This window comes from Podarcis raffonei, chromosome 5 (genome assembly GCF_027172205.1).
Source record: "Podarcis raffonei isolate rPodRaf1 chromosome 5, rPodRaf1.pri, whole genome shotgun sequence".
NCBI lineage: Eukaryota > Metazoa > Chordata > Lepidosauria > Squamata > Lacertidae > Podarcis > Podarcis raffonei.
In genome coordinates, this window is record NC_070606.1 from 67200275 (window position 1) to 67227418 (window position 27144).

At 42.2% G+C, this 27144-nt stretch overlaps 1 protein-coding gene across 2 annotated transcripts in view; it reads right to left on the reverse strand.

Annotated features, from left to right (window-relative positions):
• LOC128414531 (glypican-5-like) overlaps positions 1–27144 on the reverse strand; it is a 402464-nt gene that overhangs the window by 155866 nt on the left and 219454 nt on the right. For both annotated transcript variants that reach the window (XM_053389946.1, XM_053389947.1), the window contains one exon: positions 11966–12086. In XM_053389946.1, coding sequence (XP_053245921.1) covers positions 11966–12086 — 121 coding nt within the window. The remainder of the gene's footprint in view (positions 1–11965; positions 12087–27144) is intronic.

Consider the following 27144-nt stretch of genomic DNA (forward strand, 5'->3'; position numbering starts at 1 on the left):
CAAAGCCTTGAGGTACACTCAGAAGAAACTTTCAAAACTGCAGTCTACCTTATACTCAGAAATTCAGACCACCAAGTCAAAGATTTGGCAACCACCCATCCTGCAACCACACAAAACAACTAAGATCCTCTTCCGCTCTTCTAAGCCACTTCAGACTATAAACTGGCATCACTCTCTAGAACAGAGTGAGTGTGTGCCTGACCCCCATGTGATCTCCATATGTAAAATCACACATATGTACACTTCAGTCACAAAGTCAACACCCGCCCCCCACAAGTATGCAGGAATCACCCATACTGGGTATTTCATAGATAAGCCATCTTTGGATATGCCATTTCATTCTGCTCCATGGAGAAGATGAAGGAGATAATCTTTTATTATTCCAATTTATTATTCCCCTCACTAAAATTTAATAATTTCCTCCTCTCCCCCAAATAACAACAGAAAATGACCCTCATCTCCATGTTTTGTGAATGGGGCTGTGCACAGGATACTTTCAACTTGGCTTTCATGATGACTCTTATTTAAGCACTCTCCATGCACTCTGCTAGCTCTGACCTTGCTAACTTAACATTTGACCTTGCTGCTTTCACTTTGTTGCGTCTAAGTCCTCAACCCTTCCATGTCTTTTGCTTGGGAAAGCAGGGCTGGGTGGGGGGGGGCAGGGTTTGCTAGCAGCAGAAGCAGGGTTTGCAGGAACACCATTAGGCATCAAGCCCAGCTTGAAGGGATCTGGATCCTAATCTAATTGGGACCACGCTTTTTGAACAAGGTTGAACTTTAACTATCATTTACTCCAAACTCTTGCACTGTCACTGCAAAAACATAGCAAGCAGCCTTATATTGAGTCATACCATTGGTCCATCTAGCTCAGGACTGTCTACACTGCCAGTCAGTGACATTCCAGGTTTTCGGGCAGAAGTCTTTCCCAGCCGCACCTGGAGATGCCAAGGATAGAATCTGGGCCCTTCTGCAGGCAAGCAGATGCTCTACCATTGAGAAGAAGAAGAGTTTGGATCTGATATCCCGCTTTATCACTACCCGAAGGAGTCTCAAAGCGGCTAACAATCTCCTTTCCCTTCCTCCCCTACAACAAACACCCTGTGAGGTGAGTGAGGCTGAGAGACTTCAAAGAAGTGTGACTAGCCCAAGGTCATCCAGCAGCTGCATGTGGAGGAGTGGGGAATCAAACCCGGTTCCCCAGATTACCAGTCTATCGCTCTTAACCACTACACCACACTGGCTCTCCATTGAGCCAATGAAGCTACGGTAGGATTGCGGTGGGAGGGCTTGGTGGGGCTGAGAGCAGCAAGTGGGAACTGTACACAGAAAAGCTAAAGTGGTCCATATCCCAAACTGATGAAGCAACATTTCCCCTCTTATTGTTTTCCCGATATTCAGGTGGACTATAAATTTGGGAGGCAGAAGGCAGGACTGTTTTATCTGAATTCAGATGCATTCAATAGAGTGTGCAAATTTGCTAGTCTGTGAGCTGCTCAAATGATACCAAAAGCACAAGTGACACAACTTGATAAGCATCATAACGTGGTGTCCGCGGAAGGTGATATTTTGCAATAATAAAGAGATTTGGTCCCCTGTTCGTAATTACCATACCTTCAAAAAGAGGCTCAAGCCCCACAGAGGAGCAAACTACATGTTTAGGACTTCATCCATGAACAATTCCACCATCAAGGCCAAATTCTGCCACTTACCATTTATCATTCGCTTTGATTAGGTTATCTTTCTCAAATGTCACATCAAATACAGCGTTACTGCAGTGAAGCACAAATCATGCTTTTCTATATTATCCAATTATTACCTTGCTTGTCTGCCAGATCACTCCCATAAATATGCCTTTTTGACAAATTCCACTGAGGAACGTTTCACATATAAAAGACCAAACAAATTAGGGTAACAGAACACCAAAATGACATTGAATACACTCTCATAGCAGAATGCTTCATATTCATGGAAATGTCTTGGTAATATTAAATTGTTATAAAACAAAAGGCCAATGATACTTCTGGATACGCAGGATCCATCAGCCGCCGCCTCCATCAACTGTGCACAACAGAGTCTATTTTGCGTCCCCCACAGTCTTTATCATCCAGGAGGACAGGAGAAGGACAGGACTCGAGGCAGGTTAAATAAACTGTTATGTGACCCGCATGGCATACCTCGCCTATTCCTGCTAAGCATGGTGCATACTAATCTGATTTAACTGGTTTTTATAGAAGATGGTGTTTATTTATAAAAGTATTTATACACTGCCCTCCCGCAAAACATCAGGTGCATATATATATATATATATGCATACACACACACACACACACACACAGTGGTACCTCGGGTTACATACGCTTCAGGTTACATACACTTCAAGTTACAGACTCCACTAACCCAGAAATATTACCTCAGGTTAAGAACTTTGCTTCAGGATGAGAACAGAAATCGTGCTCCGGAAGCGTGGTGGCAGCAGCAGGCCCCATTAGCTAAAGTGGTGCTTCAGGTTAAGAACAGTTTCAGGTTAAGAACAGACCTCCGGAACGAATTAAGTATGTAACCAGAGGTACCACTGTATATGCATGCAGATCATTAAAATGGTTGGATGCTCAAGGAAAATTTTAAACAGCTGCATAGGCATGTTGGCATAAAAGAAAGGTATTCAAGTGCCACATGAAAGTCATGAGTGATGATCCTCGAAGAATCTCTGCTACAAGAGTGTTCCACAGCATAGCACTGGCAACACTGAATGCCCAACCTCTGACTGAGGCCAGCCTCTGTTGCTTTTAAAAATCCAATTTGTTTCCAGCTCTAATTCTAGGTGCTCAACATTAGTGTTTATAGCCCCAGACAACTTGGCCCATCCCTGCCAGGTAGGATTGGTATGGAGTCCCTTTTTCTGTCTTCTCTTTTTTTTTTTACATGATGGCGTATGTGCTGCAAGGTGAACTGATGATCAAGGCTGCAAGGTCCAGAATTAATCTAAGGAAATGGAGATGGTGAGTGACTGCAGCCTGGCCAGCATTTCACAGCACACCCACCATTGAGTGAGAAGAAAAGGTGAGTGCTGACGTTGTTGCGACTGGCATCTGTCCTCCTGGGCCCTGACATTTGCCTGACCGTGATGGATGTAAACGCTGGACCAGTTCACAACTTATTTAAATAATGCACATTTTCAATCTTTCATCGGGGACATCAGCTAGAGCCATTTCTATGTAATGAAATCCTATTTTAACCTTGGCTAAAATTGGGGAGGGTGGCAGCAGAAAGTAAACAAGACTTTGAAAAGCAAGCATAGCTACTTTAAGATGCAGTTTTGGGTATCACCAACTACAAACGGGGAAAATTCCAAGCAAGAGCAAACTATATCATCAGCCATGCCCACAGCAGGTGTTGATGCTACCAGGAAAGTGGGAACACCTGCATGTTAATTTGGGGGCCTGGATGAGCTCCTGTAATGAATTTTGTAACCTGGCAGATGAAGCTGATGTATGTGACTTCAGGATTCCCAGGGTAAAATACACCTGCATTTTCCAGGAGCACTTTCAGTTGTGGACAGTGTAGGCCACTGCCACACATGGATGTGGCCTCAAGAGTTGCTTTTGCTGCTGCAATTGACATAGCAGCTTCTCCACCTCCATGTTTCAGACCACATGCAAGTAGGATTACCTGGGTCTCCGAACATCTCACTTGCCCTACACATGGCTTCCTTGTTATTAACCATTATCTGGTCCTTTGCACAAGATACAGATATCAAAGTACCTTTGCTTGAAAAACAAGCTGATTGTAGATTGAATATGTTGAGCGTTCTCCACGAGCACTTTCAGCAACAGCTAAAAAATGGCCCTCCTTTCTTCAGGAATGTGGAAAGGGGCAAAAGTGTGTGCGCTCATTTGGAGTGAGGGCAATGCTCTGTAAGCAGCATTGATCTCACTCTCAGTTGGCTGTTCTTACCCTGACTGGCATTTTCATGCAGCCAGATCTGATTGGCTATCATCTTATATTGGCTGAGATCATTCTAGGAAGGAGAGGAAGCCCCCAAATAAAAGACACTGTTTGCGGAGAAGGGAAGCTGGGTGAAAACAGTCAGGAAGGTACATTTAGTAGTGTAAACGTTTGGAGCAGCCTTTCTTAACCTATGGGTCCCCAGATGTTGTTGAATTACCACTCCCATCACCCCTAGCTAGCAAGGCCAGAGCTCAGGGATGATGGGAGTTGTAGTCCAACAACATCTGGGGACCCACAGGTTGAGAACTGCTGATTTAAAGGAACTCCAGAACTAAAACAGGTCAATATTTAAGATCTGAAATGCTGCTTCTGCCTGACCTACTTAGGATGCATTCAAAGGGTTAGAGTAACCAAGATATCCACCCTCTGTTTTCCTTAAAGATGAGCCATCCTTTCTTAAAGAAGTATGCAAAGCTCATCCTTGACTGACTCTCTCTCTCTCTCTCTCTCTCTCTCTCTCTCTCTCTCTCTCTTCATGGTCAGGTTTTTCAAACATAATCTAAAGATGAAGTAAGGAGCTTTGATGGAAGGAATCTGATCAATTATTCCTCTGATGCCTGCTCTTCTGACCCTTTTTCTCTCCTTTAGAGACTGTGCTATAAAAGCCAGGGAGCTTGTCTGACCTTTCTTTGCACTTACATCATAGTCATTCCCCCCTAAAAAGAATACATGATTTATTACATGCATATAAATGGCATCTCACTGCTTCACAGCTTCCAGTATCTTTGTACAATGCAATTACAGTTAGCATAATTCTTCAAGAATAGCTGAATGGACAAAGCATGATGACCAATTTTATTTGAAACAGTCACAAAAGCGATAGGGCTGAATATAGCTAAATATTTGGCTATCCTAACATGGTCCACAAAAATCATCTGGCTAACACAGGAGGGCCATATTTCCAAAAGCTGAACCACTGGGCATGAAAGTGAGCAACTACAGAGGCTTGTATATAGTTCTGTTTGATAGGTCGTGCCCACTGCCTGATTGGATGGTAAGGACCCTGGTTTGGTAAGGACCTATTACATCCCTGCTATGTCAGGCTTTTGCCCAGACAATGGTTCTGTGCTTTGTTGTCAACCTGTTTGAAGTCTTGGACTGTATCAGCTTTATGCAACCTGGTGCCCTGCAGATGTTTTGAACTTCAGCTCCCACCATTCTTGCCCAGTGGCCATGCTGGGTGGGGCTGATGGGAGTTGGAGTCCAAAAACATTTGAACAGCCACAGGTTCCCCATCCCTGGGCAATATAGAATGACCTTCATGACCTTCAGCTTTATTTCTGCATCTTATGTAGGGGTTTTGTTCTTGGCCCCAGCACGCATTGGCGGGGCATATATAAGCACCCTGCCCCATTTATTTTGCCCCAACCCCATTATGCACTCCAAAAGGATCTGCGTATCGGCGATCGCACATCAATTGGACGTATCTAAAATGCTCACTGCCTGTATATGTATATGTGTGTGTGTGGAGAGAGAGAGAGAGAGAGACTTCTAATGGAAAACAATAGCACTCTTTTTCCAATTTGGCTCATGTTGTTACTATGACTCAATATATGATTCTGATTTATTAAGATTAATTTTCCCTAATGAAAACAAAACAAAACATATATAACGGCCCATCTGGGTAAATAATTCTTGAAAGTGCTTGGAAGAGAAATGGCACCTGCATATCCAGAGACACAGCACATGAATCATAACCAGGCCTTTTAGGGTTATATATGTGCCAGCACGAAAAAATAAGAGACGTACAATTTACATAGTGATTCAGAACTTTTGTTTCAGAATGTTACATTCGTGTTTAATTATTTTACATGATCTATGTCTTTGGCAGAAACCCTCCTGCTGTTTTTAACGCTGAAGCACATTAGTAATCCTAAGTTTAATTATATCTGAAGTTGCTATATTTTCCTACAAACCAAACGGAACATCTGTAATTCTCAGGTACATAAAATTCCACTGACTGCTCTAGAAGGTGTAGACATTAAATACATTTTAGACCAGCTGTTAATTTAGAGTCTAAAGAGCTTTTAGATAATGCATCCATGGAAAAGAAACATGCATGTGTGTCTATAGATTTGTTTCCCTGTTGATGACAAATCTGTCTGGTATTGCAAAATATTATAAGATGTACATCTTTATCCAGAATTTCCCAAGTGGTTAGGTGACCCTTTGTGGGATGTTGCAGTTTGGCAGGGAGCAAGTCAAGAAATAATAAATGAACTGAGAGTGGCAGCTTTACCCCCCCTGATGGTTGGACCAAGCCTGTCATAGCTCTTCCATTTACCCAACATGTCCCTGGGGAAAAACACACTCCAATGGGGCAATAACAAAGGGAGGCACACCAGTTTTGTTTGAAAAGGAAAAAGCAAGTGCAAACACTGGTCCACCCTCCCTTCTGTCTTGTTCCTGTGTACCCAACAGGTCTTGGGGCATTCTGGAGTCTCTGCCCTAGATTCTCTCCTCCATGGGGATCTACCAGTAGGGTTGTTCAGCCTCGCTCCAATTCATGTACATTTTGGTCCCCGTGAGCCAATTGATGGATGGCTGCTCCTTATCTTCATCCATGGGAATAAAAATCTCAGCTACATAACAGCCCTGATTTCTTTATCGTTTTTATGATGCACAATATATATGTGCAGATTCAGAGAGATGTAATTCATTTTGTAATAATGCTTCTAAATACACGTCATATACTTGCATACAAATCAAATGACTTCATTCCTGTACTGGCAATAATCCCCCTGGTTACAATTAGTGCTAAAATGTTCATGGGGAACCTTCCTAGAAGGCAGACACACAAATTATTTCCCATTTCATAGTAATTAACATAGAGATTGAAGACGAGATGACTTTAAACTACATAGCTTCAATTCTCTAAGAAATAGTGGGGGCTTATAGTAAAAGGACAATGTGATAAATTATAGGTGTGGGACCATATTGTAGAAGGGGCAGGTTAAAGGCTTCAGGGTCTGTGATATCCGGGGGATGGATGGACCAGAAAAGCAAAGTGTAGTTACTCATGATTTCTTGAGCTTTCTATATAAATGCAGGATCAGACCCTAACTCCACCTGCTCTTTCCTGGCAGCACAACCACAATTTCCCAGTTGGTGCATCCCTATAGCCCTCTTCCCCAAGGCTTCAGAGCTTGAGGAGTGGAAGATCCAGGTCTTGTGATACCCTGGGGCCACTCCTAATGGCCAGGTCCTCCCAAATCCTAGTCCAATAGAGTTGGGAAAACCAGATAGGCACTTCTTAGGAGTCCCTCTGCCTCCCAACAGATAGGGGGAGAAGGTCCTGTAGAAGTGCCAAGAGGTGTTCTCTGCTCCTCTATCTCCAGGAAGCCCCTTTCCACACCTCTCATGTTTATGCTTCTGAAGCCTTCATTAGGCCTTGGGCTGGTGGTAGCAGCTGCTCCCTGCCTTGCTTCTTCCTGTACTGACTGAGCAGCAGCAGTCTTGGCTCCTGGATAGGTGAACTGGGGCCGCCTTGAAAGGAAAGTCACAGCAAAAGCTGTTCTACTCAAGACAGTGCACGGCAAATCCTCACAACAGTCAGATTATCCAGATAAACAACATCTAGTTGTACAGAATAAAGCTTTAGTTTTAGCTTCTTGCTACAAACTGATGATGTGCATACAACTAGTTTTGTTTTTGATAGACTTTCTCACTGTCTTTAAAGAGCAGTATTTTGAACTGAAGTCCAACAGGACAACTTCCTATGGCAGGGAGGGAGGACCTGGGACCTTTGGTGTGTTCTTAGACTCCAGCTCTTATCATCCCTGACTGCTGGTCTTTCCATCTTAGGCTGATGGGAGGAGGACTCCAACAACATCTGGACACTCACAGGTTCCTATCCCTGACTTTGGACTTATCTTCACACTAGGGATGAAATGATCAGTCTATTTCTGCTGTGTTGATTTCACACGTTCATTTGTAACACATGTCACTCTATCCTACTTCCACACTAATCTGCCTTTAAAAAAATCTGCATGAAAATTCATATTCAAATAGGCATTTTAATGCATTTTCTCACAAATAGGATCTATAAATTAATTTTCTTCCAAAAAAAGTACAGTGAAGTAAACATTTCTCAATATATTGTGAAACAATGCATTTTCGCCTTTTTTTGTTTAGTTGAGAACAGCACTGTAATATGTAGAAAATTGCAAAATCTGAATAATATTGACATTTTGGCCCACACATTAGTTTGAGAGGGAGGGATCGGGTGACTTCACATTGGAATTTGCCACGTTCAGATTCCTCAAGCATCCTTCCTCCACATGCAAGTTCTCCCATATTTTAAATCTTAGTAAAATGAACCCCAGGCTGCCTAGCTAGACCAATGGTGGTCTAGGACATAACTGTCAACTTTTCCTTTTTCTCATGAGAAATCCTATTCGGAATAAGGGAATTTCCCTTAAAAAAAGGGAACGTTGACAGCTATGGTCTAGGAACACATGACTATCTTAGAAGGCACGACTGAAAGTGAGAGTGGCTGTGTTATTTATTCTAAATTAAAATAAACTGGCTCAGAATATACACACACATCTTGGCGTGATTTCTCCAGTATAGTTTATACATCATTCTTAAGGAACCAAAATACAATAAAACGAGATGCAGGGAAACCCAAATATAAGCTTGGTCTCTGAAGATTTTTTAAATGAGTCACTTCAGTTTGAAGCAGCACATGATCATAACAAGAACCAAAGTGATCTCAAGACTGATGGCACTGAAGCCTGCAGGGCACGTTAGCAGAGAGACTGCCTACAGATCTAATTAAAATGCACCCAGGAATAAAGTAAGAGGAGGAATCTTTTCTGCCTAATTGGTAAGAGAGGAACTTACTCTGCTAAACTGCTGATGTAATTGGAAATGCCACATACTGGTTTAGCTGGACACAGTGATCAAGCAGACATTATTCTTTGCAGTGGCCGTGGAAATGGCTGTGTCACTTGTGGGGGTTAATGAAAGCGCAATCCTGAATGCAAACTTCTTCAAGTCATGAAACAAAGGCAACTGCTTTGCGCGTGGCAAAGCACACTTCTGACAGGGACTGGCATGGACATGACTTATTTACTTTGCACTGCTTTCATATAGCCTTGTTTTAGTAGTCTGTAATGGCCCATGCCCTGCAGAAGTAATTGTTCATCAAGGGCTCCTCCACTGTTCTTGGAGAAGTGATTGTTGAAGGTGATGAGGTGATTTAGAAATGAAAACCTCTGGTCAAATTAAAAACTTAAATATAGGGTCCCCAACTATGCCATCTTACTGTAAATAAAAAAACAGGTTCAATTTCATGGGCTGTTCTAGAGAAAGAGAGCAGGAGGTATGGGTGATTCCTGAATTCAGTGCCTAGAGGTAACAATGGGCTGGATGAAGGCCAATAAAATGCAGCTTAATCCAGACAAGACAGAAGTGCTTCAACTTTAGGAGAGCAGCCAATCTATTTTGAATAGGGTTTCCTTGAAGAAAGGTTCAGAGCCTAGGAGCACTCCAGGGTCCAAATAGCAGCTAAGGAGCCCCCTACTTGAATACATAGTAATTCTATCAGCCAATAAATAGCATTGCAACTTTGCTTTCATAATACGAATGTTGATAACAACAAAAAATGTATAGTGCTTTCACGTGTTCCAAGTGCTTCACATGGATTTTCTAATTATAGCCCTGTAAAGTTAAGGGACACGGGTGGCGCTGTGGGTTAAACCACACAGCCTTGGGCTTGCCGATCAGAAGGTCGGCGGTTCGAATCCCAGCCACGGGGTGAGCTCCTGTTGCTCGGTCCCTGCTCCTGCCAACCTAGCAGTTTGAAAGCACGTCAAAGTGCAAGTAGGTAAATAGGTACTGCTCCAGCAGGAAGGTAAACGGTGTTTCCGTGCACTGCTCTGGTTCGCCAGAAGCAGCTTAGTCATGCTGGCCACGTGACCTGGAAGCTGTACGCCGGCTCCCTCGGCCAATAAAGCAAGATGAGCGCCGCAACCCCAGAGTCGGCCACAACTGGACCTAATGGTCAGGGGTCCCTTTACCTTTACCTTTAAAGTTAAGTCAGTATTATCTCTCATTTTGCAGATGGGGTGGGGACTGAGGCAGAGAGACAGAGAAAGCAGCTCACTTTAATCCAGCTAGCGAGTTCATGGCAGAAGTGAGATTTGAACCACAGACTTCAGGGTTTGTACTTGAATAGCTTAGCCTGCTATGCTACACCAATGCCACATTCAACCATTAACCACAAGAGAGGGGAATATATTGTTCTTCCAAAACTGTTGAACTATCTTCAAAAACTGGGGGTATATGCCAGTATACGTCAAGTGTTTAATGGGGCTTCCTTCCCAGGTAAATGTGTACAAGGGTTGCAGCCATAATCATCTTCTGAGTGTGAGCTTTTTATTCATAAATTAATCCAACCTTAGATAAACACCCTAAGAAAACGGCAACACATGTTTGATGTTATGCTGAAAGCGTTAGAGAGAAATTTAACAACTTCTTTGATGCTTTGATCTCTGAAGAAATCTCACTAAAATTATGATCAAAGTAATTTATATTACTTAACAACAAATCATCTTAAGGCAATAATAAGCATTCTGTTTAATCCACGCAGTCAATTACCCACTACAAATCTCCATCTGTTGGGGGGAAGGACTTCACTTAAGGATCATTTTCTCTTAAAGGTCAACAGAAAGTCACAGAAAGAATCTCTCCTGCAAGGAGGTAACAAGTATTGGCGGCCATGATATATTGCACAGGATGTCATGTCATTTGTGGAATTTTTGTTTTGCGAAGAGAAGGTGCAGTTCTTAGTATACTAGTGCTGAAGAGACGAAATACAAAGAGTTACACAAGGGTCACTCAATGGCTTGGACCCAATGGGATGTCTGACGTTTTCCCACTTGTACGATAGGTCCCTATGTCATACTACAAGCAATCTTGGAAACTCCACTCATTTTTTTTTAATAAAAAAAAGGTTTACTGTGCGGCATGAGGTGGTTGTTGGTGCTTTGCCCACACTCCCCTGGCCATACAAAATTAATCATGTTGTTCTTTGTCATCACGAAGAACTCCTAGATGACCCTGTCTTACATCTCACAACTGGAAGAAAAAGTAGCTAATTTGAGCCATGGTTTTGCATGATATACACTATTCCTTTCCACACTAATCAGCGCAATCAATATTACAGCCAGTAGCAGTTGTCAAAAGTTATACCTATTCTCTAATGGTGAATGATTAGGGAGGAGATGCTACTCTGTCATTACAAACTCTGCAGATGCCATTATCCACGTTTCCTCAAATTGGACAAGAAAATATGCTTACATTAAATGAAAATCGATTGCTGTTAAATGTGGTAGGTAGCGCTGGCTAATTTGGATTGACACCATCTATGCGACTTGCAAAGCAGTGGATTGGAGGAAGAGTATTATGTAGCCATAATATATTCAGCACTGACTAGCTGAAGTTCTGTGTAGACAGCCATGCATAACCCACAGAGCTCAAGTGAATCACTTAAGCAGGCGCCCATTCATCATGTTTTTGGCATACCTACTGGCAGACTATCTTTTTCTTCTGGATTGGGAAAATTAAGAATCACTTTCAGCAAAACTTTACTGGCTACTTGTAGTGCCACAGGATCCAACGTGGCCCTGCTGTAATTCATGCAAGGTATTTCAGGTTGTTGTTTTTTAGGGCAATGAGCCTTTATAAACTTAGTGCAATTTTATAGAAACCTGCTCAGAAGTTAGAGAGTGATAAATGCAAAACTACTGGAATTATGGGTCATAAGCAACTGTGGGAATTTGTCATGGCTGGATGCAGCCTTGCCTGGTCAGCTGACATACACCAGGACATATTTAATTCTTTGCAGAATCCAGGTTCGTCAATATGTACAAGCTTCTTATAATTACTACAAATTTCTGTTTCAATTCCATATTTCCTTTTAGGTTGAATGTGAAACTTGAGTACTTACCTGATTAAATTGTTGCAGTTTAGCAATTAAGTTGCTGACGTGTGGGTCCATTCCTCTGACTTTCAATTCTGGGTTATTAATTTGTGCCTTCATCCCATTGGTAACCACTCTGCTTGTATAACTGCAATAGAAAAGGAAAGGAAGGCTTAACATTCAGGTAAACGTCCTTTACTTTTTAGATTCAGTAAACACTTTGGAAGAGTCTACCAAGCTAAATACATATAACTCCAGGAGAGTCATGACTAATATCCTGATTTTGTGTGTGTGTGTGTGTGAACAACAGACTTAAGAAGGAGCAGCACAGTTTCCGTAATCAGGTATGCAGCACCCTGAACCTGCATTTATCTAAAGACACCTCCCCTGCAAAAACAAAACACCAACAACCCAGAATATACAGTAGGATAATGCTTTTATTACAACTAAAAAGAGCAAGCAAGCTTTTCAGTTCTTCAGAATCTTGTCAGACTGAAGATTTCTGAAGAACCTGAAAATTTGCCCACCATTTTGCTACCTTTTGATTGATCCTAATAAAGCTACTGCCCTACTTTTTTATTTGTATTTTTTTATATAGAGCTGAATACTGGAATACTCAGTATAGGCAAAAGGAGGTACTTCTTCACCTAGCGCATTGTAAAACTTGCACTGCAACTTGGATGGCTTTGAACGTAGGCTAAAGAAGTTCATTGAGACTAAAGCTATCAATGGCTACTGGTCATGATGGCTGTGTACAACCTCCAGTAATGTCAAAAACAAAGCAGAAAATTGCATGATTATTTACATATTATCGACCCAAAAATCAGCAATAGTAATTACTGCTCATATGCACTCGTGTGAGTTTCATTCTTGACATGAAAATTGTGGCGATTTTGACTCCTATTTCCACTTATGGCAGAATTCTCTAACATCCCTAGTTAGAAGACAATTTGCAGACTCATATATATATATATATATAGAGAGAGAGAGAGAGAGAGAGAGAGAGAAAATTCAAAGCATCCGTAAACCCTCAGCTCAGAAATTCTCTCATTGATACATACTATAAATTGCTTTGATTGTAAATTATATTCTTTCATTAAATGAACTCATTTGATAAGATTCATCAGATGGTTGTGATCCTGTTCACCACATGCAGTGACCAACTCTTTTTCTAATTATGACCAAATACCTGAGACAGGTATTGTGTGCCCTTAACTTCTGTGACACCAGGGAGAAAAAAATGGTAAGAAATAGAAAAGGAAATAATGAGCCAATTAACAAGATATAAATTTCAGCTTGTTTGGTGAACAAGTGGTTGAAAGTGTGGCCTGTGCACAGTCAGCCTTGCCCGTATGCCCAGAAACATAGAAGCCATTAATTCAACAGATAACAGAGCACACCAAAAATGCTTGGCATGCCGGCTCCCTTTAATTCATGGAGAATAAATAGGTTTTAATCCAGGGAGGGCTGCAAATCATAATATTTGTTGGGCATTGATCATCATAACTCATCATTTTCTAGCACACATTGGAGAGCAGGCTTCTGTGAAGTTTAACAGCGCAACCTGCTCAAAAATAAATCTGACTGGGGCTCCTAAAGAATTGCAGTCTAAATAAAATAACTTCCTGGCTCTTTGCAATTACCTTGGCTGCAATCCTGATTATCCTGGGTACAGAATGCAGGGTGCAGAGTGATTTTATTAAAAGCCAGTATAGCTCACCCTTCTCTCACCATCTACCTTGGCACCCAAACACGAGTGGCTCTCCACAAAGCCCAGATGTTCATTTCAAGGAAAGTTCCTCCACCTTACACTTGATTTATTTATCACACTTAAATCCCACCTTTCTTCCATATATCCCAAGGAGGCGCACATGGGATTCTCAAGCCTGCTTAGTTTCAACGAGGACCATAGGCCTTCGGGTCATAGCCCAGGTACCGCACCTCCTTCTCAAGGTTCCAACACTCAGGCTACTCTCAGTGGAAGAAGCACTAAGTCATATTAAGGTGTTAAGGAGGAGCTGCTTGCCGAATGTGAGCCACAGAGGCCTTCTTCTTGAAGCGACTGCTTGGGCCATAACTGAGCATACACTGAAAAAAGCTGAGGCCAAGTGCTCAGGTGGAGCAGAAGAAGAAGAAGAAGAAGAAGAAGAAGAAGAAGAAGAAGAAGAAGAAGAAGAGTAGTAGTAGTAGTAGTAGTAGTAGTAGTAGTTTGGATTTGATATCCCACTTTATCACTACCCAAAGGAGTCTCAAAGCGGCTAACATTCTCCTTTCACTTCCTCCACCACAACAAACACTCTGTGAGGTGAGTGGGGCTGAGAGACTTCAGAGAAGTGTGACTGGCCCAAGGTCATCCAGCAGCTGCATATGGAAGAGTGGAGACGCGAACCCGGTTCACCAGATTACGAGTCTACCGCTCTTAACCACTACACCATACTGGCACCAAGAGTAGCAAGAGAGGACTACACAGATCTTTAATGCAGGGACAAGGAACTCTCTTTTTTTTCCTATTTAAGGCCACATTTCCTCAGGGGTAATCTATTGGGGGCTGGGTAGATCCAGAAACAAACATGGGTGGGGCCAGAGCCAAAGGTAGGTGGAGCTGACAGCATCACACCAGCCCATCTCCCTCTGTTGGTGCCTTCCTCCCCCTCCATCCATTCTGCCCCACTTGTCCATCGCCATTAATACAAGTCAGTCCTGATTGCCTGCAGGGGGCTTTTCACCTTCCTTCCATTGCTCCACCAACTTCCATCCCTTGTTCGCTACTTCTCTCCCCCATCCCACAGTTCGCAGCAAGGCTTTCCCCTGGGATGAAGAAGAAGAGTTTGGATTTGATATCCCGCTTTATCACTACCCTACGGAGTCTCAAAGTGGCTAACAATCTCCTTTCCCTTCCTCCCCCACAACAAACACTCTGTGAGGTGAGTGGGGCTGAGAGACTCCAAAGAAGTGTGACTAGCCCAAGGTCACACAGCAGCTGCATGTGGAAGAGCAGGGAATCGAACCCGGTTCACCAGAGTACGAGTCCACTGCTCTTAACCACTACACCACACTGTAGCAGCCACATCTCTCTCTCTCCTCAGAGGGAGGCCTGGAGAACAAGAGTGGACCTGGAGTATCCAGAGGGCAGCATGAGGAAGCCAACCTGCATCATGTGCACAGAACCACCAGGGCTGCAGTCATAGTATGCAGCGCTGGGTTGTGACCATGCCCAGGCCTAAGAACATGTGACTGAAACAGCCTTGTTTCCTTGCTTACCCCTTCACCTCCATTCTCGCCCTTTTGTTTCCCCTGTGCCTAACTGTAGATTGTATATGGGTGTTTCCTTAAAACTGCTGCAGCGCAAACGAGTCCTTTTTTTATCACCCCTTCCAAATGTTCTCACAATATTTAATGGGTTAAGTAATCTATCTGAGCATCATATTCATAAAACAGAATCACAGGCTTTTTCTTTTTATCTTTTTAAGCACAACTAAATAAGAGGCAATGTCCTTAAGTGCCTATTGAAGAGGATTCACTAATTTTCCAAATCAATGAACCTGTGAGGGATTTTCAGTATTTGACGGTACAAATCTCACCCTAATTTAATTATGTAACTTTTGCTAGATCAGCACCACCTTTCGCAAAATACTTAGGTTATGCCATATTGAATGTCTTCATATAAATTACTTGTGGTTGGCTGAGCCAAAATCTGAAAGGAAGAAAGAAAAATCAAGTGCTTTTTCTTTGTTTTGTAGGGGTCATTCCTAACGTTTGTTATTCCTGCTTGGTGTTAAAGAAGTAAAGAAGAGTATTCAATGCTTTTTATTCTTTAAAAAGGAGAGAGGGAGAAGCAGCTGGCAAAGGTGAAATATTAGGGAACCTAAGGGGGAGTTTGTCATGACAAACCTAGACAGCATCTTAAAAAGCAGAGACATCACCTTGCCAACAAAGGTCCTATAGTTAAAGCTATGGTTTCCCCAGTAGTGATGTATGGAAGTGAGAGCTGGACCATAAAGAAGGCTGATTGCCGAAGAATTGATGCTTTTGAATTATGGTGCTGGAGGAGACTCTTGAGAGTCCCATGGACTGCAAGAAGATCAAACCTATCCATTCTTAAGGAAATCAGCCCTGAGTGCTCACTGGAAGGACAGATCCTGAAGCTGAGGCTCCAATACTTTGGCCACCTCATGAGAAGAGAAGACTCCCTGGAAAAGACCCTGATTTTGGGAAAGATGGAGGGCACAAGGAGAAGGGGACGACAGAGGATGAGATGGTTGGACAGTGTTCTCGAAGCTACCAGCATGAGTTTGATCAAACTGCGGGAGGCAGTGGAAGACAGGAGTGCCTGGCATGCTCTGGTCCATGGGGTCACGAAGAGTCAGACACGACTAAACAACTAAACAACAACAAAGTGGGAGTTTATTTGTCAGACACTTGTACTTTGAGGAGATGAACTATAATTTAGCAATGTAAAAGGGAAGAGTCATTCTCAGACAATTAATTTAGCATACTGATACCGCAATGATTAAAGTTGGTTATCAAAACTGTTTCATAATATGCATTCCAGGGAGGGTTGCACTCTTTGTTTCTCTCTGACACACCCACCCCTTAAAAAATCTGATTGCCACTGTTCCTTCCATTATCACTGTAATTATTTATGATGCCTAATATGCATGCACAGGTTGGTGAATTTGATAAGTTGGTTCCTTCAGTCATCTGTGATCATCTGTTCATAATTCTACACAATATACAAGATTTTTAAACATAGTTTTAGGAAAGGGTAAGCTGTGTACAGCTGAAGGGAAAGTGGAAATTTTGCAAAGAAAGGAAAGGGCAAATCCTGTGTATAGAAGTGTATGTATGAGAGACGGTGGATGCTGCATATTTTTTCTCTGGTGACATTGGTTGCTTTTCCTTATTCCAACACAGCAGTGAACATTTAAAGAACATAAAGAGCACAAACTACTGGATCAGACCAAGCAAGTCTGTAATCCTGTTTCCTACAGTGGCCAACCAGATGCCTAGAGGAAGCCCTTAAGCAACAGGACTCTTCCAGTTGTGTTTCCCCACAACTGGTATAAAATGCAGTATAACATTAAGGACATTTCTGAACCACTGGATTTCGAAAGTATTACTCTGCTCAGGTTCTGAGATTTTTTTATGTCTCCTTTTAGTTATTTAGGGCACAATCCAACCACATGCTCATCTACAGGTGAAAGGGGATCCACATAGGGATCAATGGAGCCTCTTTCCCCTCCCTCAGCCTTTGCCATAGGCCTTTGGACAGACACTCACACATGCCAACAGAATCGCCATTATCAGCTACAGGAAGCCTAAACATTTCTCCCGTATATATTATATATCCCATGTATATTGACTGGGAAATGTGTATAATTTTCTCTTCATGAAAGAATGATGTGCACATTCTTCATGAGGCCTGGTGAATGCGTACAATGGCTGGTTATTGTGCACATTAACTGTACAACTTCCATTCCTCTTCACATATACACCTCCTATCTCCAGTCCTCCAGAGGGCAGCATGTGTGAGGGGAGAGATCATGCCCACTTTAACCTTGAAGGTCCAGGAGTGCAAACATATATTTAATATAAATTAGAATAAAATACACAGATTTCATCTATTTTCTTTGTATATGTATTTTTAATGATTCCATCGGCAAAGGAGACATATACAAAGTGGAACTAAGCAAGGTCAAGACACAATCCACTTCTCACATGTGGGATGGAACATGCCAATTGCAAATGGAAGCATCAAATACCCATATGCTCCTGTGTATACAGCACAGATTAACCCTACTGGATCCCTATCAATCAAAATGGAAAACTACATTATACGAAAAGCTAAAAGGCTTGGGGTTTTCGCCACAGGCACTGATAGTCGCAGTTTATGGGAAAGCCGGAGCAACAATTCGTCAACGAATCTGGGACGTAGAATTTCAGTGTCACGTGAGTGAGATGAATAAGCACCCAGCAATCAAAGACAACGGGAGAGGTTTTATCCCAGCAATATATATGTCAAAATTACAAATATCTAAATACAGACAATCGTTCACCTTTGCGAGATTCATTGTGCTGCCATCTGCCTTATTGCAGGGCAGATAGGTGGGTAAACTGTATGCGGAGCAAATCTGCCCCTGCGGCCTGACAGAGGTGGAAACCATCTCTCATGTCTTGCTCATGTCTTGCTCATGTCGTTTTTATGAGGATATACGCTCAGTCTTTATTACCCCTGTTATACATAAAATTCCAAGTGGGTCTGAACCTCAATGCTTAAAATCCCTCATAGAGGTAAGGGATCCAAAGATCATGCTAAAGGTGGCCAAATTTTGTGTGGCTGCCAAAAAACTCAGAGAACAAGCTGTGCTATTACAAAGACTAAGGCCTCAGATGCAAACTCTAGATAATATTTTAGAGACTAAGACCTAAACCACATTTCTAATGGCTGTCATATTCATATTGTTTATTGTCATAGTCAATTGTTAATTCAAACATAATTCTATTGTGTTTTATGTTCGCTTAGTACGGTATGTGAATCTGGTCTGGGACCGTAATAAATTTCATTCATATACAGCAGAGCAAAATCCTAACTTTGTCTTCTCAGAAGTAAATCCTGTTGAATTCAGTGGGGCTTATTCCCAGGTAATTGGGGTTAGAGTTGTAGCCCGAGAGACTTGCGATGAGCCCCAGTTCCCTACCACATGAAATACATGTGCAAAAGAGCTGCCAGTCACTGTAAATAGGCTATTACATCAACCCTTACTCCACAAATAGCCTGACTACTTACTTCCAAGAAATGAATTTTAAGATTTGCATCACAAAAGCCTTTGATTAGTTTTATTAAGTCTCTTGATTAATTGCCTCAGTGCCATTTTTTAAAAAAGCAACAACTAAGCCTACGAACAGAGCAATTTGAGGCATGGGTATATTTCAGCATGAACTCCAAGTATGTGGTTTTGTTTGAATCAGGATCATCTAGAGCAGGGGGCAGCAAACTTTTTCAGCAGGGGGCCAGTCCACTGTCCCTCAGACCTTGTGGGGGGCCAGACTATATTTTGGGAAAAAAGAAAAAGAACGAATTCCTATGGCCCACAAATAACTCAGAGATGCATTTTAAATAAAAGCACACATTCTACTCATGTAAAAACACACTGATTCCCGGACTGTCCATGGGCCGGATTTAGAAGGCGATTGGGCCAGATCTGACCCCCAGGCCTTAGTTTGCCTACCCATGATCTTGAGAACAGCATAATTTCTTTCAAGCTGCCTGCTCTTTCAAAAGGTACTGAAAAAGACTACCCATCCTTTTCCCTACACATATGCAGATTCACCTACTTAAATCCCCTTTTTGTGTGTGGAGGCACCGCTATTGACTGGAAAGGGAGAGACTGCTCTGGAATCAGTAATTTGAAAACTGCTATCCTGCGATATGTATAATTAGGGATCTAAGATAACAGCACTGAAGTATGCATAGGAAAAAGCTGAAGTGAAGCAGTGCAGTATCAAAATGCAAGTATAAAATGGTGGCTTTATATATACATATAAAATATTGAGCAAAACTCAAAGAAGCGACACAACTAATTTTCAGAGAAATATAAGACAAAAGGGAAAGGGAAGGCAAAACACACACACACACCTTTAAAACCACGTATTTGGCATCACAGCTGACAGAAATGTTCCAATATTTGAGTGTACACAATTCAGATGTGGAACTGACTTCAGAGTTCTAATAATGAAATTTAATTGCAATATTCTAAATGCTCACCCAACACATACAGCCAAACATGTTATAAAGTTTCTTGCAGCTACTGAAAAGGGTATCATTGTGTGGTGCTTAAATTCTGCTTAGCTTTATGACACATAAATGTCTGCATCTGATGAAGTGACTGTCAAAGCATTTGCTGGTTTGTTTGTTTTTTAAGACGTTAAGGTGTTCTGTTGGTTTTTTCTGCATTCGATGTTCTGTTGATTGACCAGCCTGGCTTCCCCTCTAGATGAAAATGTTTGAGCAATTAAGCATGGAATGCTCAGACAGAGAGATACTAGTGGGGCAGATTTTATAGCTCTTATGAGAAAATGAAGATCCCATTACAGCAGGTTGATAGGACAAGCATAAAGGATGTTCAAGGGTTTCATGTGGTCCACATTTTAAAGCTAACTAGCTTGATTCACACTTTCTGGACTGTAGTCCAGACAGTAATCGTTTGGTTTAGGGCATCTTTGAATCTGGGATACAGTTTTCGGCTTTTTTTTAAAAAAGAACCAAAATATGCATAAGAATGTATACACAAATGCATATTTTAGGATAAAATGCATAGAAAAAGGCACTGTTTTTACAGTAAAAGGCATACTAAAACTCCATAAATTTAAATACAGTTTAAAAATAATACAGTGGTACCTCGGGTTAAGAACTTAATTCATTCTGGAGGTCCGTTCTTAACCTGAAACTGTTCTTAACCTGAAGCACCACTTTAGCTAATGGGGCCTCCCACTGCCGCCACGCTGCTGGAGCATGATTTCTGTTCTCATCCTGAAGCAAAGTTCTTAACCTGAGGTACTATTTCTGGGTTAGCGGAGTCTGTAACCTGAGGCATCTGTAACCTGAAGCGTCTGTAACCCAAGGTACCACTGTAATCGCAAGAGGTTGCAGAAATGGAGCAAAAATAGACCGATCTACCTAACCCCAGTAGACATAAGGGGAACAGGTTCATTTTATATATTAAAAAACCTGCCGGATAAATGTTGAAATTACACACTACCGATAACGTATAATATACCGTTATAAATTCAGTCCTTTTAGGGAAGGACTGTAAGCTTAGTGACAGAGGTAAAAGGCAAAAAGGTCACATGCTTTGCATGCAAAAGGTCCCAGGTTCAATTCCTGGCATCTCCAGGCAGGGCTTGATATCATGGAGAGCTCAACCAGTCAGTGTTGTCAGTACAGTGGTACCTTGGTTGTCGAACGGCTTGGCTCCCAAATGCTACAAACCTGGAAGTGAGTGTTCTGGTCTGCGAATGTTTTTCAGAAGCCGAATGTCTGATGCAGCTTCCATGGCAGGAAGCTCCTGAAGCCAATTGGAATACGCATCTTGGTTTTTGAACTGTTTCAGAGGTCGAACGGACTCTCAGAACGGATTAAATTTGAGAACCAAGGTACCACTGTACTGGATTAGACAGAACACTAGTCGGACGCAGTATAAGGCAGCTTTGTATGTCATCCTGCTCCCATGAACTGCCTGTGCATCTATTTGGCCACTCTTGGATGTGCTCAGCTGGCTGGACGTCTGCTTGATCAGCAAGACAATCCTTATGTTGGGTGCCTGAAGCCACCAGGTCAAGCTGCAGTCAGCAGAAATAACAGATTTCATTGGAGATCCCTAAGTAGCCAGAGGTCAGCTTTTAAGTTCACCTACTGGGAATGCAGAGCATGCTGAGCGGTATCATTATTCTTCAGGTCATTTCTCATTAAGGAGCAGGAATTCCATCCTGTCCATCTTAGCCTCCATCCATTAGAGGTTTCTGTGTTGGCTTTTGCCCTGGCCATGAATGTAATTATTATCAAAAATTAATAGGCTCCAGGTACACGTGGACAATCAGCAATGCAAGGATCTGTAATCTTATTTCTCCAAAGAATTCTGGAAACCCTTAATGAAAGCTCATGAAGTAAATACAAGAAACTGCTTGTAGTGTGTGGGGTGGGGGCGCACGGAAACAAATGTAATCAATGTTTTGATGAGTGTCCATTTTGAAAAGAGCAGTGTGTTGCCCACATCCAAAGAGAAAGTGAAGAACAATGAGGAAACTGGAGATGGTTATATGAGCTTTGTGTCAAACTTAAGCATAGTAGGGGATCAAAGTTGTCTACACAGGGAAGGACAGGCAAGTTCAAACCTGCCTCCTGTAGAAATGGAATAAAGCAAATATATCTGAGACGTAGAGGCTGCGCTTTGTTAATACTGCACTGAAACACTTCTCTTGACAATCAGGCATCTATCAAGATGTTAACTGTGTTGCAGCTGATGAGAAATAGGTTTCCATCATCGCCATCAGCCAGCCAAATCACCGATCTGCTTCAAGCACAGGACTCAGGAGTCTGCAATCTGATCTCTGCAGACCTGTGCGGAGCCTCACTGTCTTTATGAAATTTCATAAAAGTGTAAGCACCCATCCTAATGGAGCCGAATGCAGGAGCCCTATGCCACCTCTAGTAATGTCTGCAACAAGGCTAAGCACTGTAATGCCATAAGCTCCCCCCCTCCATAATTCAGCCCCCTCTCCCTAAGTTTAGTAATATTTGGGCACCATTATCTACAGAATCAGGAGATGTGCAAATATGGCAAACTGGATCAAGCAAGGTGAAATTTCAGCTGAACAGCAACTGAGCTTTCGCTCTCTTTATCCAGTGGGAAAACCTTTACCAATCCAGTAATTTCTAGGGCTCCTCCTGTTTACTGAACATTTATCCAGATTTGATTGCTCAAAGCTTATGTGATAGTCACCGAGCGTTCATTCCAATTTGTTTGTGGGGAGGTTGCAAGACTATGAGCATTCATCCTCTTTTGTTTGCTTGGGGGTTATATGTCTTCCCTTCTATCTACCATTATCCCATACTTTTTCCCATCACTTTCCTAGCCACTAAAATGTTTTTTTTTTTTTAAAAAATAAAGTTATGCTAGAGGGATAGAGCACTTCAGTGCACCTTAATAGCACAAACTTACATTTATGATATATAACTGGATCCTTCCTGTAAAATACTGACAGTCTGGAGGCAAACCAAGACATAACACACCTAATCATAGAATTGCAGAGTTGGAAGGGATCCCTAAGGGCCATCTAGTCCAACCCCCTGCAATGCAGGAATCTCAGCTAAAGCTGTCAGAACCATGGGATGGAAAGCCAGCTGGCTTGGCCCTAGCTGGAGCATCTCCCTTCTCAGCCCTGCCACTGCAGAGATCCATCAGTCATCCTCCTCCAACATGCGTTCGCGACTCATGCTGCTGTGCATTCAAGAGCACACATTACTCAGCAGAGTAAACACACAACAGATCAGGCTCGAGGCGTGGATACTATACTAAACTACGCGTTTATTATGCATAAATCAGGACAAAGAAAAACATGGCCTCTCTCCTTGTCGTTCTTCTTGGAGAGAGAGAAAACAAACGCAATACAGAGCGGATGTTCTGCTCACGGGACTCCAGCAATCTGTGCTGGAATATAAACAGACATGTGGCATGTAACAATCCCACATATCTGCAGCAAAGGTGGAATGGAATTCCCAACAAAAGCATCCAAAACAGATGGTCATCCAACCTCTGCTTAAAAACCTCCAAGAAAGGAGAGTCCACAACTTCCTGGGCGAGCCCATTCCGCTGTCGAACAGCTCTTACTGTCAGAAAGTTCTTCCTGATGTTTAGCTGAAATTTCCTTTCTTGCAACTCGCAGCCAGTGGTTCGAGTCCTACCCTCACAAGCTTGTTCCTTCTGAAGATCCTTCAGGATATTTGAACTGGGACTGATCCTAAGAATTCCTTTATGCAAAGCATGTGCTCTGCCACTGAGCCATCGTCTCGTAATAAAAGAGATTCTGACCTTTGGTTCAATCCATTTGTGGCGTTTCATGTCTTCATTCTGCGATGCAGGAGCAAAGCAGCTTATCTGTGAACCTTGCAGCTGCTTTCACATAGTATACAGCAGCAAATCAGGACACCGTAGGCAATCCAAGTCGCCTCACGTGGTTGTACCCTTCATGCACAGCACTGCAAAACATGCATTTGTCCAGTGGACATAGCACATCTTTAAAGGTGCACATCAATCTTTGAATATCTAATCTTTAAAAAAGGAAAGATAATGTGTAAAGCAGCCCTGGGTGGCAGGGTGAAGACAGGAATTCCTAATGGTTCCTCCTTTGCTAGGCTGAATCTTGCCAACAAAAGAGAATTCATTCAGGACTTCCTTCTGTTCAATTGTTCTCACTAAGGACTCAAGACTCAAAGTGCCCTCTCTCTGATAAGCAGCAGTAATTAATCTCCCAGCTGTACAGTAAAAGAGTAGAAATGAAAAGTCTTTTATTGGCATTCTCATTATTTAATGATAATTAGGCCCTGGAGTGCCATAACTGCCCCCAATTTTTATTTTACAAATAGCAGTCAGAGTCATTGCTCTTCCTACAGCTGTCTTAAAAATCTGTTGCCAACCCCCAATTGAATAGGATATAATAATAAAAAAATAGGCAAGGGCACAGCAGTGGTTCATGCTATGCAGAAACACGCATGATCCAGGGACACACAAACATTTTACTATTTTCAGTTAAATTCTCTTCCCTGCAGATCTCATAGTTTCACTTGCAGAGGACAGCTCAAAACTCCTATATGGTGTCCTGGGCCCCACTGCCAGCACTGAGCTAATATCTGACCATCAAAGGATGGGAAATGGTCAAGATGACATAAACGACTTCATGTCACCACCCTAACACATTCTGAGTCCTCCAACAAGAGATCGACAATTATTTAAATGCACAGTGAGGACAAAACTCTGAAGTCCTCCCCTTACTGGTTCTTCCTGTCCGGGAGTTAAGCCAATCCCTTTTACCTGGACAATATCAGAACGCTGCATCTGGCTGAATGATGGCGGAAAGGTTAGTTACAGAAAGTAATACATACCAAGGCGCCACAACACTATTAATCCTCAGGATCTGCTCTTGGGGAAAAACTGGCTTCTGCTTCTACACTGGTCCTCTTCTAAAATTACCTTGTATATTCAGAGCATAAAGAGAAAGGGGCAAAAGGAACCACAGAAATGAAGATAAGATATTTTATTTAGCAAAAGGGAACCAGTCCCAGGGTGGTGGTGGAGAAGGAGAAGAAACCATAGTGAATGCTTTCTGAGCATGCATGGAGTAATTCATGACAGTCAGGAGCAAGCCCAAATCCTTGCATGGTGGCTGGTGATGGCAGATGCAGGGCTTTTTCTCAACTGGAACTCAGCAGAACTAGGTTCTCTAAGGTGGGCTCCATTGCCATTGTAAGGGAACAAGGGAGGTGTTCATGGTGAGTTCCAACACCTCTTTTTCCAGAAAAATATCACTGGGTGGAGGGGTAATGAGGACAGCATGGTTTGGTTGTGCTCAAAGAGCTAAAGCAGGCATAGGCAAACTTGGCTCTCCAGATGTTTTGAGACTACTATTCCCATCATCCCTGACCACTGGTCCTGCTAGCTAGGGATGATGGGAGTTGTAGTCCCAAAACATCTGGAGGGGCAAGTTTGCCTATGCCTATGCCTGAGCTGGAAGTGAGAGCTGGACCATAAAGAAGGCTGATCGCCGAAGAATTGATGCTTTTGAATTATGGTGCTGGAGGAGACTCTTGAGAGTCCCATGGACTGCAAGAAGATCAAACGCATCCATTCTTAAGGAAATTAGCCCTGAGTGCTCACTGGAAGGACAGATTGTGAAGCTGAGGCTTCAGTACTTTGGCCACCTCATGAGAAGAGAAGACTCCCTGGAAAAGACCCTGATTTTGGAAAAGATTGAGGGCACAAGGAGAAGGGGACGACAGAGGATGAGATGGTTGTACAGTGTTCTCGAAGCTACAAACATGAGTCTGACCAAACTGCGGGAAGACAGGAGTGGAAGACAGGAGTGCCTGGCATGCTCTGGGGTCACGAAGAGTCGGACACGACTAAACGACTAAACAACAACAATGCCTGAGCTAAAGCAAAACAAAACCTCCACTCTGCAATAAAGATGAGCAAGTTCAACTGGTCATTCAACTGGTTTATTCATTCTGATTTGTTCTCAGGGAGGTTTGATGACGTAGCATCAAAGCAAGTGCTATTTCACACTTTCCAGTACATTTTCCTGTCACTTTCCTTAAAGGAAATGGTTTCTTCTGCAAGGCTTCCTAAACAACTGTTATGCAAAATCTGAATCTGCCAGTCTGTGATTAAATCCCACCTCAATATAGTCTGGAGACAGAAACAGTTAAAAAAAATATATGAAACCAGTATTGTCATCCTAAAATAACTCACTTTCATTTTCTGAGTTGATCTGAGATGCGGAAAATAAACCCAGCCTTTCCTCCCCCAAACAGTATTTCTCCTTCTCCTTAAAGCCTTGCCTTGATGAGAAAGAATGGCGGGTACACAGCCCTGGCATTCAGGACTACATAGTAAAGCAATACTTTGAGAGCGACAGTATTTGGGTGAGCTATTTCCTCTGACCATTTGCTTTCGATTTATTTTATTTTAATTTTTTTAAAACATTACTTTATGGTCAGTCCTGTTCTTAAAAGCAAGGGAACATGCCTCTTGATAGAATGGGCGCAGAAGCTAAGTGGCTCTCACAGAAGTGTCCTCATACGAGAACAAAAGCAGAGCTGAATTCAGGAAATAAGCCTTTATCGGATTAGCATCCAGCATCCAGCAAACATCAGTTTAGCACACCTAGGCCCTAATTAGGATGCCAAAGAAACCTGCGTTAGTAGCCTTCGCTTCATATACTTCTGTCATTGCCGGAACAGCTCTATTATCACGATCCTTTGACCTTTTGCCAATAAATTGGTATTTCTACTAAATGACATACTTTTTAAAAAATGTAGAAAAGGGATAAACAATGGCTTTTTATTTCCATTGTAAAAGAACGTGAAATAATTTCCTGCCATTTCTATGCACTCTTTGACATACCAATCACAAAGGGGGTTCATTCACATTTCAGTTTTCCTACAATTTCTGTAATGGTGCAGCCATTGTTAAGAGCACAATTAACAGCAGACCACCATTAGGAGATAAGTGGTACAGTTCCAAAATGCATCCAAGGCAAAACGTTTTTCTAATCTCTCTCACTCACTTGTGTAAAAAATATAGGAGGATTTCTTCTTGGTCTCCTCATTCTGAGATGATACTCTCAATATGATCATGTTACTGTATTTTGAATTGACTTTTTTTAAAAAGCTTTTATATGTCCATTAATATAACTGAATTGTAAGAAATCTCAACAGATATCTGGGGCCGTTTCTGGGAAGGCACCAAAAAAGTCCAGTTGTTGCAGTCTGAAAAACAATAATAAAACTATATATATATTTAAAGTAGCTGATTCTAATCGAGGGGTGGTAGACAGAAATCTCCTTGCATAATGGAGTCTAATGCACCAGTTTAAACAAACAATATTTGTTGAATAAATTGCTCTTCTGTTAAACGCTGCTGTGAATATTT